The sequence below is a fragment of the Cetorhinus maximus genome, chromosome 12 (genome assembly GCF_964194155.1).
Source record: "Cetorhinus maximus chromosome 12, sCetMax3.hap1.1, whole genome shotgun sequence".
NCBI lineage: Eukaryota > Metazoa > Chordata > Chondrichthyes > Lamniformes > Cetorhinidae > Cetorhinus > Cetorhinus maximus.
Genome location: NC_135890.1, coordinates 54,297,297 through 54,312,737, shown reverse-complemented (window position 1 = coordinate 54,312,737; position 15,441 = coordinate 54,297,297). Strand labels below are relative to the sequence as shown.

General features: G+C 41.3%; 1 protein-coding gene across 11 annotated transcripts in view; it reads left to right on the top strand.

Annotated features, from left to right (window-relative positions):
* Window positions 1-15,441, top strand: part of c2cd5 (C2 calcium dependent domain containing 5) — a 104,441-nt gene that overhangs the window by 63,338 nt on the left and 25,662 nt on the right. For 8 of the 11 annotated variants that reach the window (XM_078553616.1, XM_078553613.1, XM_078553614.1 and 5 more), the window contains 7 exons: window positions 2,409-2,597; window positions 3,349-3,540; window positions 3,642-3,828; window positions 6,425-6,589; window positions 9,340-9,480; window positions 14,139-14,202; window positions 14,458-14,519. In XM_078553616.1, the coding sequence (XP_078409742.1) occupies window positions 2,409-2,597; window positions 3,349-3,540; window positions 3,642-3,828; window positions 6,425-6,589; window positions 9,340-9,480; window positions 14,139-14,202; window positions 14,458-14,519 (1,000 nt within the window). The remainder of the gene's footprint in view (window positions 1-2,408; window positions 2,598-3,348; window positions 3,541-3,641; window positions 3,829-6,424; window positions 6,590-9,339; window positions 9,481-14,138; window positions 14,203-14,457; window positions 14,520-15,441) is intronic. The other 3 variants (XM_078553619.1, XM_078553615.1, XM_078553623.1) reach the window with 1 other exon arrangement.

Sequence of the window (15,441 nt, the reverse complement as noted above, 5' to 3'; positions counted from 1 at the left end):
CCCAAAAGAAATGATAGCAACTGCTGACCTCCACGAGGGCACAAAAAGTTAGAATATATTGTGCAAAGTACCATTTATCAACAATTTGCATTATATAGGTCCTTTAACATAGTGAAGCCCTTTAACTTTAACGTTTCACTTTAACATAGTGAAACACTCCAAGGCAGGAGCGTTATCAGGCAAAAATTGACACCAAGGCACATAAGATATTTGGACTGCTGATAAAAGCTTGGTCATCGAGGTAGGCGTTGAGGGTTTTAAAGGAGGAGAGAGAGGTAGAGAGGAGTAGAGCTTTACTGAGAAAATTCCGGAGCTTAGAATCTTGCAACTTAAGGCACGACTGCTAATTGTGGAGCGTTTACAATCAGATACATAAGAGGCTAGAATTGGAAGAGCGCAGAGATTTCAAAGAGATTGTTGGGCCTGAGGAAGTTACAGAGATGGGGAGGAGAACGGAAAAGTTAGAAAAGTAGTATGCAAATTTTAAATATGAGGCATTGCTGGAAAGGAAACCAATCTAAGTCAGGGAGCACAAGGCTGATGGTTGTAAGTTATTAGCAGAGTTTTGAATGGGCTCAAGTTTATGGAAGGCGCAAGATGAGAAATGGTGAGGAGAGCATTGGCATAGTCAGGTCTAGAGGTTAAAAGGCACGGACCATGGTTTCCACAGCAGGTGAGCACAGGCAAAGATGGAGACTGGTGATGTTATGGAGTTGGAGGTAGGTGATTTTGGTTTAATGGATTGTGCTCTGAAGATCACCTCAGGATGAAATAGGAATCCAAGATTCAGCTTCAGACGGTGACCAGAAAAAGGGGATGGAGCCAAGGCTAAGGAATGTAACTGTGGCAAGGACCAAAGGCAAGGGCTTTGATCTTCCCAATATTGTTCTCGGCCCAATCACCTTCATCAATAACCTCCCCTATATTGTAAGGTCAGAAGTGGGGATGTTTGCTGATGATTGAACAGCCGTTCAGTTCTATTTTCTTCTCATCAGATGCTGAAAAAGCCTGTGCCCGGATGCAAAAAAACCTGGACAGCTTTCAGGTTTGGGCTGACAAGTGGCGAGTAACATTCACGCCACACAAATACCAGGCGCTGAAGAATTCCACCAAGAAAGAATCTGACCATCTCCCCCTGACATTCAATGCCATTACCATCACTGAATCCCTCGCTGCCCTCAAAATCCTGCAACTTTACATTGGCCAGAAACTTAGCTGGACCAGCTACATAAATATCGTGACCAAATGAGCAGGTCAAAGACTGGCTGTTGTGCAGTGAGTAACTCACCTCCTGACTCCCAATGTCTTTTCCCTAACTACAAGGCACAAGTCAGGAGTATTATAGAATACTCTTCACTTTTCTGAATAAGTGTAGCTCCAACAACACTCAAGAAGTTCGACACTCCCTTCACCACTGGTGCACAGTGGAGAACTATGTACCATCTAAAGATCCGCTGAAGCAACTCATCAAGGCCCCTTCAACAACACCTTCCAAACCTGTGACCGCTAACACCTAGAAGGATAAGGGCAGCAGATGCATGATTGGAAATACATCCCGGTTCCTCCACTGTTCCTGGGTCAAAATCCTGAAACTCCTCCTCTGACGGCGCAGTAGGTGCACCTACACCACATGGGGTATGGTGGTTCAAGATTAATGAGGGATGGGCAATCAATGCTGACTTTGCCAGGAATGTCCACATCTCATGAACAAATAAGAAAACATTGAGTTGAGGAAAATTTCAGCTCCTCCTGTACTGGATGTTGGACAAGCAGTCTGTTAAAGCAGAGGAAGTGGAGGGGTTGAGAGATATGCTGGTGAGGTAGAGCTGGTTGTTGTCAGCGTACATGTGAAACCTGACTTTGTTTTCGGCTGATGTCACTGAGTTGGCAGTATGCCAATGAGAAATAGGAGAGGGCCAGCGATCGACCCTTTGAGCGCCCTCAGAAGTAATGGTGCAGGAGTGTGAAGAGAAGCCATTACAGGTAATCCTTTGGCTATGACTGATTCTTTGGCAATGAATGGATAAACTACCTAGCCATATTCAAGTCTACGCCCTTTGGACTTTAGGGAGCAGTGATAGAGGCCATAGCAAGTGAAACAACTAGGCAATGTCAGCCAGGGTGTAGTAGAGAAGCTCGTCATTGTCAGATTAAGTTGCCCATAGGGTAGTAGATGATTGCAGCATCAGGATTGAGCATGGATAGATTTTTCTTCATGGCCTTCAATGGTATTTTTGCACAACCTTTACACCATAATTACACTACGCATTTATATATATCCTTATGAGACACAGCATGAACAACAATGTTACAAGTATTTTGGATCTGAAAATTAGTACTTTTTTTTCTGTGCTTTCTTTTATTTGATACAACATCCCAATAATTTTCTGTCAATTTATTTTCCACAGTGAGGAAGTCTGTATCTTGTCTGCTTCAGGCACAGCGGCTGTACTGAATCCAAAGATGCTTCAAGACTGCAGCATGGAAGGCTGCAGTGAACACAGGTTGTCAAGGCAGCCTAGCTTCTTTTCCACAGGGTCAGAGAAGGGAGAGTTTGATTTTTTTCTTCAGTGCCAGGATAGTGCTTCTATATTAGGGTAGGTTAAACTATTACAGTGAAGGGGGCAGGTCGAAACAATTCATTTCGTTCTACTAACAAAGTTTGAAATTTGGCATCGATTTGGCAAGAAATTGAAATGCTGTTGTTGTTACCTAACAGCTTGCATCAAGGTAACTCTAAAATACTAACCATACTTAATATTGCTCGCTGATTTTCCACTTTGTACCTGGAGAAAATGTATTGTGTTTCTTGTGATTTTGATTAAAGACTCAGGAAAGTCAAACTGAATTGTTATTTCAATGTTGCATTAGCAAAGATCATGATTTTTATGTAAGTAACCAGTACAATGCTTGGTTAAGCCCCGGTATTTCTGAATGTCCCACAGTAACAAATCTATCTGTTTAGAACATGGTATAATTTATCAAAAGCAAAGTGGGGTTCTAATTTCTTTCAGAATATAATTCTGTTGATATAGCTATGACAGAATCGTTTTGGATGTATACACAACTGCACAAAATGTGTTTTATCCTTGTGGATTGTTGTAGATGGAAATGCCTCTTGTATGGGTGAATAAGATTAACAGCTAATCTTTTCTTTTGAAATGCAGGAAGTTAGCAAAATGAGGGTGATTTTTTTTAATTTAAAAGATGCAAGAGAACAGTTTTATTGTCTAGTTTTTCAACTTTTAAAGGGCCCCTGTGTGCTGTTGTCCATTTACTTGCAAAAATTAATTATGTTCATTTATTTCATGGTTGAAGATTTCATTAGAATGTATCTCCTTTTTCCAGGTTGGATGATACATCATCCCTGGGCTGCAGTTTCTGTCACGTTCCATATGATGAGTTAAATATGCCTTTCCCTGCACACCTCACATATTGTTATGTTTGTCGGAAGCAGAAGGTTCCAGATGTTCTCTTCACCACAATTGAACCTCCCTTGGAAGCGGCAGTAACTGGAAAAGGCTGCTTAATTCAGGCTAGGTGATGTTCTGAGAGTTTAGATCATTTCGACCTGACTACGTTTTACCATTGGGTGCTAAGAATAAGATGTGTTCTGACATCTGCTTATCTTGGTGATCTAGGCTATGTCGTCAAAAGAAGAAAACTCAGGGTGAGGCCAATGCCACAGCAATAAGCAATCTGCTGCCATTTATGGAGTATGAACTTCACACTCAGCTGATGAATAAACTTAAACTGAGAGGAATGAATGCACTGTTTGGCCTAAGGATTCAGATTACAGTTGGTGAAAACATGTTGATGGGCCTCGCTGTGAGTAAATATTTCACTGAATCTAATAGAACATGGTATTAAACCCCCAGCACAGATGAACATTCAAATATTGTATACTCCATTAACTTGGGATTCATTCCAGGAATACCCACAACTCACTTGTTTACTGTGTTTAAGCCTAAGTTTGGCTATGCTTGTAGGGAATTCAGAAACTGAAGTAAAAATCTGTTATGTATTTCCATGACACATTATAGGATGGTAAAGAATAGCTATTATGATGGGACAGTTCAAAGCAAGCAGTACTAGACAGTCTCCATCGATTGAGGGTTCAGAAAAGGGGGGGTAAATATAAAGGCAAAATGCTGTTGATGCTGGAACTCAAATATAGACAGAAAACAACAACTTATACAGAGCCTTTAGCATAATGAAACATCTCAAAGCGCTTCACAGGAGCATTATAAAAAAAGGATGACACCGAGCCACATGAGATATTAGGTCAGATGACCAAAAGCTTGGTCAAAGAGAGCAATTTTAAGGAGTGTTTTAAAGGAGTCATCACTGCAGGAGTTCCTCAGGGTGGTGTCCTCTGCCCAATCATCTTCAGCTGCTTCATCAATGACCTTTCTTCCATCATAAGGTCAGAAGTGGGTTTGTTCGCTGATGATTACATAAAGTTCAGTATCATTCGCGACTCCTCAGATACTAAAGCAGTCTACATACAGCAAGACCTGGACAACGATCAGGCTTGGGCTGATAAGTGGCAAGTAACATTCACACCACAAAAGTGCCAGGCATTGATCATCTCCAACAGGAGAAAATCTAACCATCGCCACATAAAATTAAATATCATTACCATCACTGAATCCCCCACTATCAACATCCTGGGGGTTACCATTGACCAGAAACTGAACTGGACCAGCCATATGAATACTGTGGCTACAAGAGCAAGTCAAAGACTGGGAATTGTGCAGTGAGTAATTCATCTCCTGACTCCCCAAAAGCCTGTCCACCATCTAAAAGGCACAAGTCAGGAGTGTAATGAAATATTCTCCTCTTGCCTGGATGATTGTAGCTCCAACAACACCTGAGAAGCTCGATGCCATCCAGGACAAAGCAGCCTGCTTGATTGGCACCCCATCCACCAACTTAAACATTCACTCCCTCCACCACCAGTGCAGTGACAGCAGTGTGTACCATCTGCAAGACGCACTGCAGCAACTCACCAAGCCTCTTTAGACAGTACCATGCAGACCTTTGCCCTCTACCACTTAGAAGGACAAGGGCAGCAGATGCATGGGAACGCCACCACCTGCAAGTTCCCTTCCAAGCCACACACCATTCTGACTTGGAACTATCTCAGCTTCACTGTCACTAGATCAAAATCCTAGAACTCCTTCCTAACAACACTATGGGTGGACTGCAGCGGTTCAAGAAACCCTCAAGGGCAATTAAGGATGGGCAGCAAACATTGGCCTTGCCAGTGATGCCAACACCCTGTTGTAAAGAATTTTTAAAAATTCAAATGTGACAAAGAGACAGAAACTGGGAGAACGGAATAGAGTCCTTACAGGGAACAGGGTGGGAAGAGGTTTTTAAAGGGAGCTGTGGGAATCGGTCGCTTATAGCAGACATAGGTTGGCAGCCTATCACCGGAAATGGAGATAGAGAAATTGAGAATGGGAAGGGTTGGAGATGTCCATTTGAAGGCAGGGGAAGATGAGAAACAAAAAGAATAGAACCAAATTTGATGAAATATTCCAAGTTGGGATGAGAAGGAGAAGCAACATCTATACAGTTTCCAATTTACTGGAAAAAAGGTGAACCTGAGTAGGACTGAAACAACGTTCCACATATCCCACAAAAAAAAGCAGGCATAGAATTTCCATAGCAACACCTTTTGTTTGGAGAAAGTGAATGGAATCAAAGCAGAAGTTGTTCAATGTAAGAACAAGTTCAGCCAGCCAAAGGAGCTTGGTGATGGATGGGAAGGGGTTTGCCCTCCATTCAAGGAAGAGATGGAGGGCTCACAGGGTATCCTGTTGTGTGCGTGCACACGTGTGTGGTGTAGAGGTTCTGGATGTTCATTGTGGAAAGGAGACAATTAGGGCCAGGAAACTGGAAAAGTAGTGAAAGGTGTCAAAAGAATTGCAGATGTAGGTAGGAAGCCGCTGTACAGGGGGAAACAAAATAATGTTGAGATAGCAGGAATAAGGCATAAATATATGATGAAATAAAAGATGTTTCAGGGCATGAATATGAGAAACATTTTTATGTTAAGGTTGCAGAGCTGTGGAATACGTTACTAGTATTAGTGATTGCACCATTTAAGAATCAGTGACATAGGCAGATAAAGGAAAAGGGAATAAAACAATATGGGAACAGAGCAAGCATTTGGAGTTAGGATTACTGTTGATGTTGAAGATTAGATGAGCTGTCTTAACTGAGCTTTCTGCTTCAGTGTTGTAATTTCAATGTAAAAGCACTCTCAATTTATATTAATGTGTTATGTTTAAAATCTGTGCACACTGCCCATCAACTTCTTCCCATTATAAATCCCTGTGTCCATATTTATAATTAAAACTGCCATTATATTTTCTGATTTAATACTTTTCTTGTCTTTCCTTCTTTGTTCTAGTCTGCAACTGGTCTATATCTGACTGCACTGCCCTCTCCAGGTGGTATACAGATTGCAGGGAAGACTCCAAATGACTCTTCTTATGAACAACATATATCAAATATGCAGAAAAAGATTAATGATATGATCATAAAGAACAGGGAGATTTATGAGATAAATCCTCCTGTAAGTACAAGCACCTTTGTGAGTAAATATGAACCAATGGGGTGGGTGGTGGAGGCTTGTATATTTTCAATAAGGTGGCTTGGTACCAGACAGAATTACATAGCCATACACTAAAGGGTGAACTTCCGTCAGCGAAAACTTTCATAACTAGAATCTTTAACAATATAGTGAAACAATTATAAGAATTCAGTGAAAAGCAAAGGTTTGGTTCTGTACTTGAAATTGGATGCCTTTGACACCTTCAAAATCAGAAATAGGGCGATGATTGGGTAGTGAAGCAACATTAAAGGCCACAACTTCCTGCCCAGGAGGTTACAAGTTTATGTTATGCGCTCGTAGATAATTGACAATGTGACCTCCAGTGAGCTATAGAAGAAAGTGGCTTGGTATATCTCATCCCTTGCTAGAACAACCTGCGATTTTCCTGTCCTGGAGCAACATGGGCAGTGCTAATGGAAGGATGTGTGAACCTTGACTGCATACTGCCACACCTAGGCCCCCACACCCGAACACCGTGGGAGAGAATCCTTGTAGAGTGATTGCCATCTGGGAGTGATGAGGGCAACTGGCAGGGGAAAGGAAGTGATAGAAATTTAAAAACTCCAGTCAAAATATTACATTTTAGCTCAGTTTAAACTATATGCTAATTAAAAAGTAGGATCAAAAAATAACTTGAAATAGGCAGAGATCCAACATGACTGCAGTGTGTTGCTGGGGAATGGATTATTGCAGTCTGGTTAGTAGTGACTGCATGACCAGATAATATGCAGTTAGTATTGGATCATTTGTATGAAAAAGACTACTTCTTCACACAAAGGGTGGTGGAAATCTGGAACACTCTCAATCTGCAACCCCTCCCTCAAAAGGCTATTGCTGCTGAAGTCAGTTGAAGTGTTCTGGACCGAGGCTGATCATTTTTTGTTAGTCAAAGGTATCATGGATATTATGCAAAGGCAGATAAATGGAGGTGTGGCATAGATCAACAATGATCTAATTGAATGGCAAAACAGGTTTGCGCTATGGTCTGCTCCTGTTCCTAATGATCACTGAGCAAACAGGCACTCTACGTTCCTAATTGTAAGGAGAAGTGCTTCCAAGAAGGGTAAGCCAAGTACACATTTTGAAGTCTTGTTAAAATAATGATGGATAATCCCTTTTTATATATATGTTTTAATAATGTCATATTGAAGGTGTGGAAGTAATGTTTTTAATTTTGTATATTATCCTAGTGGAATAAGTTGACTAGGAAACAGTGGAAAACATTTTTTTTGTGTGTTCATGTTTCTAAGTTACATAGAAAACTCACAGCCAAAGATGTTCCTACAAGGAGGTGCAGCTCTGTGATGTGACAAGCTTCTGGTCGCACTTTACATATCACATTTTAAAAAGAAAAATATTCACATTATGTACCCTTGGCTGAAATTGATGGCTCCCTGTCTGAAATAATTTGAAGCCTCTACTGGTGATGTACAGACATGGAATTGAGGTTTTCCTATCAGAACCTGATGTCAGTTATAGATCCTGTATCCTAGAACATTGAACACCAGTGACAGGAGGCGTGCATCTAGAAATAGTTTATCAAGTTAATATAGTTCTGGCTTTTTCTTTGAAAGCTTGTTCTAGGTGGCAAAATCTTTCAAGGTTTGAATACCTAATTACAGGGCCAGTCATTCTATAGGTTTTGCTTTTATTCAGTGCTATTTTCGTGTTGCGCCAGCATAGTCTGTGGGATGACTACATTTGTGTCCAATCATTTATTGGAAACAGTGCAGGAGCACCTTAAAGTAGCTTTTTTAAAACCACTTGGTTTCACACCAGTTTTAGCATAATGGGACCCACCAGAGTTGTGACTGGCCTTATTGTCCAAATTTTATCTCTACATTCTGCCAACGATGACACTGTAGTTGGCAGACTTGCATCATTCTCACTTGTAACACATAGAACTGCTCCCTTCTCTTCAGCTGTGACATAACACAACATCACCCCCAACTAATGTCAGCATTTTCCACTTTAAGCACATAATTATACCTAGACCTGCAAAAGCCCTAGACGATGTAGGCCTACTGTACCCACCACTATCTAGCTAAACACCCCAAGAATCACAGGTTGCCAAAACGCACTGGAGAATGTTTTTAATTGGGAAATGGTCAGTCCACAGTACTTTCGAAGGCATCTTGTAAAGTTTGCAGAGTTATGTATAAATTTGGAAATAAGCAAAAATGAATATGACCCTGCAGAAATCTGAATTGGCCAGCCAAGATTCAACAAATTTAAATATGTTTCAAAATTAAACTAGATATGGCTCCAATAACTCGTGTAGTTAACAGTGCGCAGGACAGCCATGTAAATCAGGAAGGTCCAAAGTTCATGTGAGGTAATCTAAGCTCTATGGCTGGGGGAGTGCAGTTGGTCTCGGCACCATCACCGAGGGATGGGAAAGTGGCTGAGGGTTCCCATTTCTGATCACTAGACAGTGATCCTTGTGGAAGTCCATGGGTTTGGGCATCAGTTGTAGACAGGATCAGATTGGGTGGTCATGATTCCCCCCCCCCAATTCTTCCAGTGGCAGTTACAGCATTCACTGTCTAGTGTCACTTATTAACTTACATGAGGTACTCAAGGGTGACCAGAGCCCTTGGAACTGTACCCCTGTAGTACATCAGTGCTTTAATGGAGTAGGAGAGGAAATGAATAGTGAAATCTTTTCATAAGCAATATTTATTTCCTGTCCAATGCACTTCTGACAATAGGAGATCCTGGAGGAGCTGCTTGGATCCCCAATCCCAGAAACAAGGCAGCGTTCCAGGCTATTTAGGTCCCAATCAGAAAGTTCAGATGATGTTTCAGAACTGGATCTTTCACATGGGAAAAAGGATGCCTTTGTGTTAGAGGTAAGGAAATCTTCATCAGTTAGCCACCCTGTGACTCTTGTTCAGAGTGTAAAGAGACACATCTGAAGATGTTTTTAATTGAACTGAACCAGATCAACATATTAAAACCATTGCACTATATTTCCCCAAGCTAAGACTTTAATAATACTGCCCTATATTCCACCAGGTCAAGGTCTTAATAATACCGCCCTAGATTCCATTGAACATAAGATAGGAGCAGGAGTAGACCATATGGCCCTTCAAATCTGCTCCACCATTCAATGCAATCATGGCTGGCATTCCACTTTCCCTCCTGCTCCCCGTACCCCTTTATTCCCTGAGAGACCAAAAACCTGTCTGTCTCAGTCTTAGCTATTCTCACCAGTACAGCATCCACAACCCTCTGTAGTGGATAATTCCAAGGCTTCTCATTCCTTTGAAAAGATTTCTCTTCACCTCAGTCCTAAATGAGCGACCCCTTATCCAAGACTCTGCCATCGCGTTAATTTCCAAGGTAAGGGAAATAACTTCTCAATGTCTATTTTGTCAAGACCCTTCAGAATCATGTATTTTCAATGAGATCACCTTCCATTCTTCTAAAGCCCAGAGACTATAGTCCCAAATTTACTCAGTCTTCCATCATAGGACAATTCCCTCATCTAAGGAACCAGTACCTTTCCTGTAAGGCAAGTATATCCTTCCTTAGATATGAAAACTAAAAGAGCTCGCCATACTCCAGGTGTGGTCTCACTAAAGTCCTGTACAATTGTAGCAAGACTTTCTTATTCCTGCACTCCAATCCCCTTGCTTGCTATACCTGCATGCTAACTATTCTTTTTGCGAGTACACCACTGTCTCCCTGAACATCAACATTTACAAGTTTCATGCCTTTTAAGCAATATTCTGCTTTTCTATTCTTATAACTAAAATGAATAATCTCTCACTTCCCCATGGAGTATTATACTTCATCTGCCACCCTGTTGCCCACTCATTTAGCCTGTCTATATCTCTTTGCAGCCACTTTGTGTTCTCCTCACAACTTGTATTCCCACCTAACTTTGTATCATCAGCAAATGTTGATATATTGCTCTTGGTCTCTTCATCCAAGTCATTAATATAGATTGTAAGTAGTTGAGGTCCCAGCAAGTGATCCTTGCAGCACTCCGCTAGTTGCAAACTGCCAATTTGAAAATGCCTGTTTATCTCCATTCTCTGCTTCCTGTCCATTAACCGATCCTCTATCCATGCTAATATATTACCCTCGACTCCATGAGCGCTTACCTTGTGGCACCTGATTAAATTTGTTGCGAGCCCCATAGAGACCAATAACTTTAAAAAAGATACTTGAATTTCCAGTGACTGCCTGGAAAGATCACATGACAAGATTTCAAGTTTTAAGACTTTTACTGTAACAAACAAATTAAAAATAACATTAACTAACCACTTATACTTAAGTAGGCAACTTATACTTTATACTACCGAAAAGTTTCCGCAGTTAACTTTCAAAACAACTGAAAATCTTCTGCTGTGGTTCTACATTGCGTTGTCCCTTAAGTGGATGGATACTTCTCCCAGAATCACTCCAAAGCTATTCTCTGCTCCCGATGGCCTTTTAACTTTCCCAACCAGGTATCTTCTTATCCCCAAAATGACTTTCGCTGTTAAGGTTACATTGCAGATTCCTTCCCTTTCCATGGCAACGTGAATCACATGGGCCATGTATCCATGTAGAAAGGCTAATTAGCTAGCTTCTAGACCCCACAACTCCATTCTATCTTTGAATTAAATAGATTAAATATTAAAGTATTAGCGTTTACAAAACCTGAGATTCCTAACACCTCCCTACAAGATTTGGAGACTAAGAGTCTACACACAGTCAGCACAGATGTCCTTGCCATTGCCCATTGTTATTCCTAATCTCTACACATACTGATTCTATTTCCTGATCATCTGAGCCTAAAATTCTTTCTTACTATGTCCTCATGTCATCCTTTACAATCAGGGCTACCCCTCCTCCTTTTTGATTCTGCCTGCCTTTTTGAAATGTTGTATGCCCTGGAATATTTATTTCCTGATTTTGGCCACCTTGTAACCGTATCTCCATAATGGTGATTAAATTTAAATCAGTTACCTTTATTTGTGCTGCTAATTCATCTATCTTATCATGAATGCTTTGTGCATTCAGGTAGAGTCTTTTATATTTTTATTACTGTTCTTTGTAAGGACTTTATTCGCTGAGACACTATTACCATTAAACTCTTTGTCCCTTCATGTCCCACTCTGCATGTCTTTACCCTATTCTTCTCATTCTTGGGATGTGGGCATCATTGGCAAGGCCATCATTTGGTGCCCATCCCTAATTGCCCTTGACAGCAGTTGTGAGTCAGCCACATTGCTGTGAGCCTGGAGTCACATGTAGGCCAGACCAGGTAAGGACGGTATATTTCCTTCCCTGAAGGATGTCAGTGAACCAGAAGGGTTTTTCTGACGATAATTACGATGATAATTTCATAGTTACCGTCGCTAAGACCAACTTTCAATTCCAGATTTTATTAATTAAATTTAAATTACATCAGCTGCTGTAATGGGATTTGAACCCGTGTCCTCAGAGCATTAGCCTAGACCTCTAGATTACTACCAATGACATTAACACTAAACCACCATCTCCCCATTTGCTACGCTGCTCTATTGTCTCAATCTTTCCCTTCAGATTTTTAAATCTCCCTTCACCTGACTTGTCCACCTCTCTCTTTTGATTTAAAACCTCTTTCATAACCCTAGTTATAAAATTCGCAAGGGCACTTGATTCCAGCCTGGCTTAAGTGGAGCATATACCAACGAACAGCTCTCCTTTTCATCAGCACTGACACCCATTTCACATGAATCAAAATCCCTTCTTCCTACACCTCTCATTCAGCCATATGTTTAATTCTCTAATCTGCTTGACTCTGTGCCAATTGGCTGGTAACTCAGGTAACAATCCAGAGATTATTACCTTTGAAGTCTGTGTTTTAATTTGGACCCGAACTCTTTATGTGCTCTTATCAGAACATGACTCCTGGTTCTTCCGTGAGCAAAATAATTGGATCCTCCCCTTTCCAATCTAATTTTATCTTCAGTCACAAGGCGATGGCTTTAACCCTGGCATTAGGCAGGGATCACACCCTTCAGAACTCCCGGTCATGGCTGCAGAGAACAGAAAGAATATATCCCCTGGCTATACTGTCCCCTATCACTACCACATTCCTTTTCGTTTCCTTATTTGAATGGCTTCCTGGACCATGGTATCATGGTCAGTTTGCTCATCCACCCAGTAGTCCTTGCTCTCATCCACACAAATATCAAGTACCTCATAAATCATTCCCTCCCTCATGAATCCCTATTGTCTACAGCTCAGATTCCAGTTCAACAACTCTGAGCCGAAATTGCTCGACCTGCAGATACTTACTGCAGGTATGGTTGTATGCGATCGTTATGTTCTCCACAAGCTCTCTCATGTTATAGTGACGGTGTGCCACCTGCCCTGCCATGCCTGTCTAAACTTATTTATTTATTTGATTAGTTGCTAATTTAGTAAAGTGAAAGCAAGTTACAGTCTATTGCTGAAAAGCGAGGCACATTGCCAAAGTTTTTCGTCTTGCGCTCAAAAACTTCGGCAACATGCCTCGCTTTTCAGCGATATTCAATTTCTGCACTACCAAGTGACTAAGTTATAGTCTTCTAGTTTGGAAACAAAAGGAAAACACTCACTAGCTAATGAAGATAAAACAAAAGAATAAAAATCAGCAACAAATTCCCAACTTTAACAGTCTGTTTACGTAGTGCTCTGAAGGAGGAAAGAGTGGTAGAGAGGCCGAGAGGTTTAGGGGGGCAATTCCAGAGCTAAGTGCCATGGCAGCTGAAGGCATGATCCAGAGGTGAAATTATTAAAATCAGGGATGTTCATGAGGCCAGAATTAAAGGAGCATGAATATCTCAGACAGTTGTGGGGTTGGAGGAGGTTACAAAGATAAGGAGGGGCGAAGCCATTGAGGGATTTGAAAACAAGGATGTGAATATTAAAATCGAGGCATGGCTTGATCAGGAGTCAATATGGTTTAGTGAGCACGGTGCTAGGTGAACAGAACTTGGTACAAGTTAGGACACAGTAACAAAGATTTAGATAACTTCAAACTTAAGAAGAGTAGAATGTGGGAGCCAGCCAGGAGTGCATTGAATAGTCAAGTTTAGAGGTAACGAAAGCACGAAGGAGGGTTTCAGCAGCAGATAAGCTGAGGCGGGGTGGAGATTCACAATGTTACAGAGGTGAAAGAAGGCATTCCTATTGTTGGCGTGGATATGTAATCGAAAACTCATCTAGGTGTCAGAAGTGTCACCAAGATTGTGGACAATCTGGTTCAGTCTCAGACATTTGTAGGCAGAGCGAGGGAGTCTGGGGTTGGGAGTGGAGTTTTAGCGGGTCCAAAAAGAATGATTTTGGTCTTCCCAATAATTAATTGGAGAAAATTTTGGCTTGCCCAATAACTAGATGTAGGACAGGCAGTCTCATAATTTAGAGATAGTTGGAGGGGTTGAAAATGTGGTGTTGGTATTCCACTGGCCCAGGTTAGGTTTTTAATAATGCTGCTATATTCCACTGAACCAGGTCAGGGCCAGAATAACATTGCTCTATATTTCAGATTGATGATGCTGATGCTGTTGAAGATATTCACTCATTGTTGACTGATGCTCCCACACCAGCAGGTAAGCCCACAGGAAGATACTAATGTAACAGATTATGTAACATATTTTAAAACAAAAACTTCTCTTTATTGTTTTCTAATTTCTGTGCTATTTCATTTCCTAATTTTTTTTTTATACAACATGGACAGATCAGCTGAGTGTCCCAGTTATATGCATGGAAATTATCTGTCTCTGCTGAGCTGGGCTCTCTGTTAATTAGATTTTGTACTTGGCGTTCCTGACTCATGGTTTATGTAATTTATTTGATGTTGACAGGCTTTTACAGTTGTAATACAGAGGTTATGCCAGGCATCAACAATTGGACGTCTGATTTACAGGTAAGCTTGTGTAGCGTTTGTAAAACAAAGTCAACATAGAAACATAGAAAATAGGAGCAGGAGTAGGTCATTTGGCCCTTTGAGTCTGCTGCACCATTCAATTGTGATCATGGCTGATCCTCTATCTCAACGCCACACTCCCGTTCTACCCCAATATCTCTTAATGCCTTTAGAGTCTAGAAATCTATTTCCTTCTTAAATATATTCAATGACTTGGCATCCAGAGCCTTCTGTGGTAGATAATTCCACAGGTCCACCACCCTCCGAGCGAAGAAGTTTCTCCTCATCTCAGTCTCAGGTTACGGGGTAGGCCATTTAGGACTATGACCCCTTGTTCAAGACGCACCCCCTGCCTCAGCCAGAGGAAACATCATCCCTGCATCCAGTCTATCGCGCACTGTCAGAATTTCATACGTTTCAATGAAATCCCCCCATATTCTTCTAAACTCCAGTGAATACAGGCCTAGTCAACTCAATCTCTTCTCGTATGACAAACTGCCACCCCAGGAATGAGTCTGGTGAACCTTTGTTGCACTCCCCCTCTGACAAGTATATCCTTTATTAGGTCAGTAGACCAAAACTGCATACACTACTCCAGGTATGGTCTCACCAAGGCTCTGTACAGCTGCAGTAAGATATCCTTGCTCCTGTACTCGGGTCCTCTCGCAATGAAGCCCAACGTGCTATTTGCCTCCTTAACTGCTTGCTGCACACTTGCTTACAGTGACTGATGTATAAGGACACCCGGATCCCTTTGTACATCAATGTTTCCAAATCTATCATCATTTAAATAATACTGTCATTCTGTTTTTTCGACCAACGTGGATAACTTCATACTTATCCACATTATACTGCATCTACCATGTATTTGCCCACTCACTCAACCTGTCTAAATCGCCTTGAAGTCCCTTAACATCCTCCT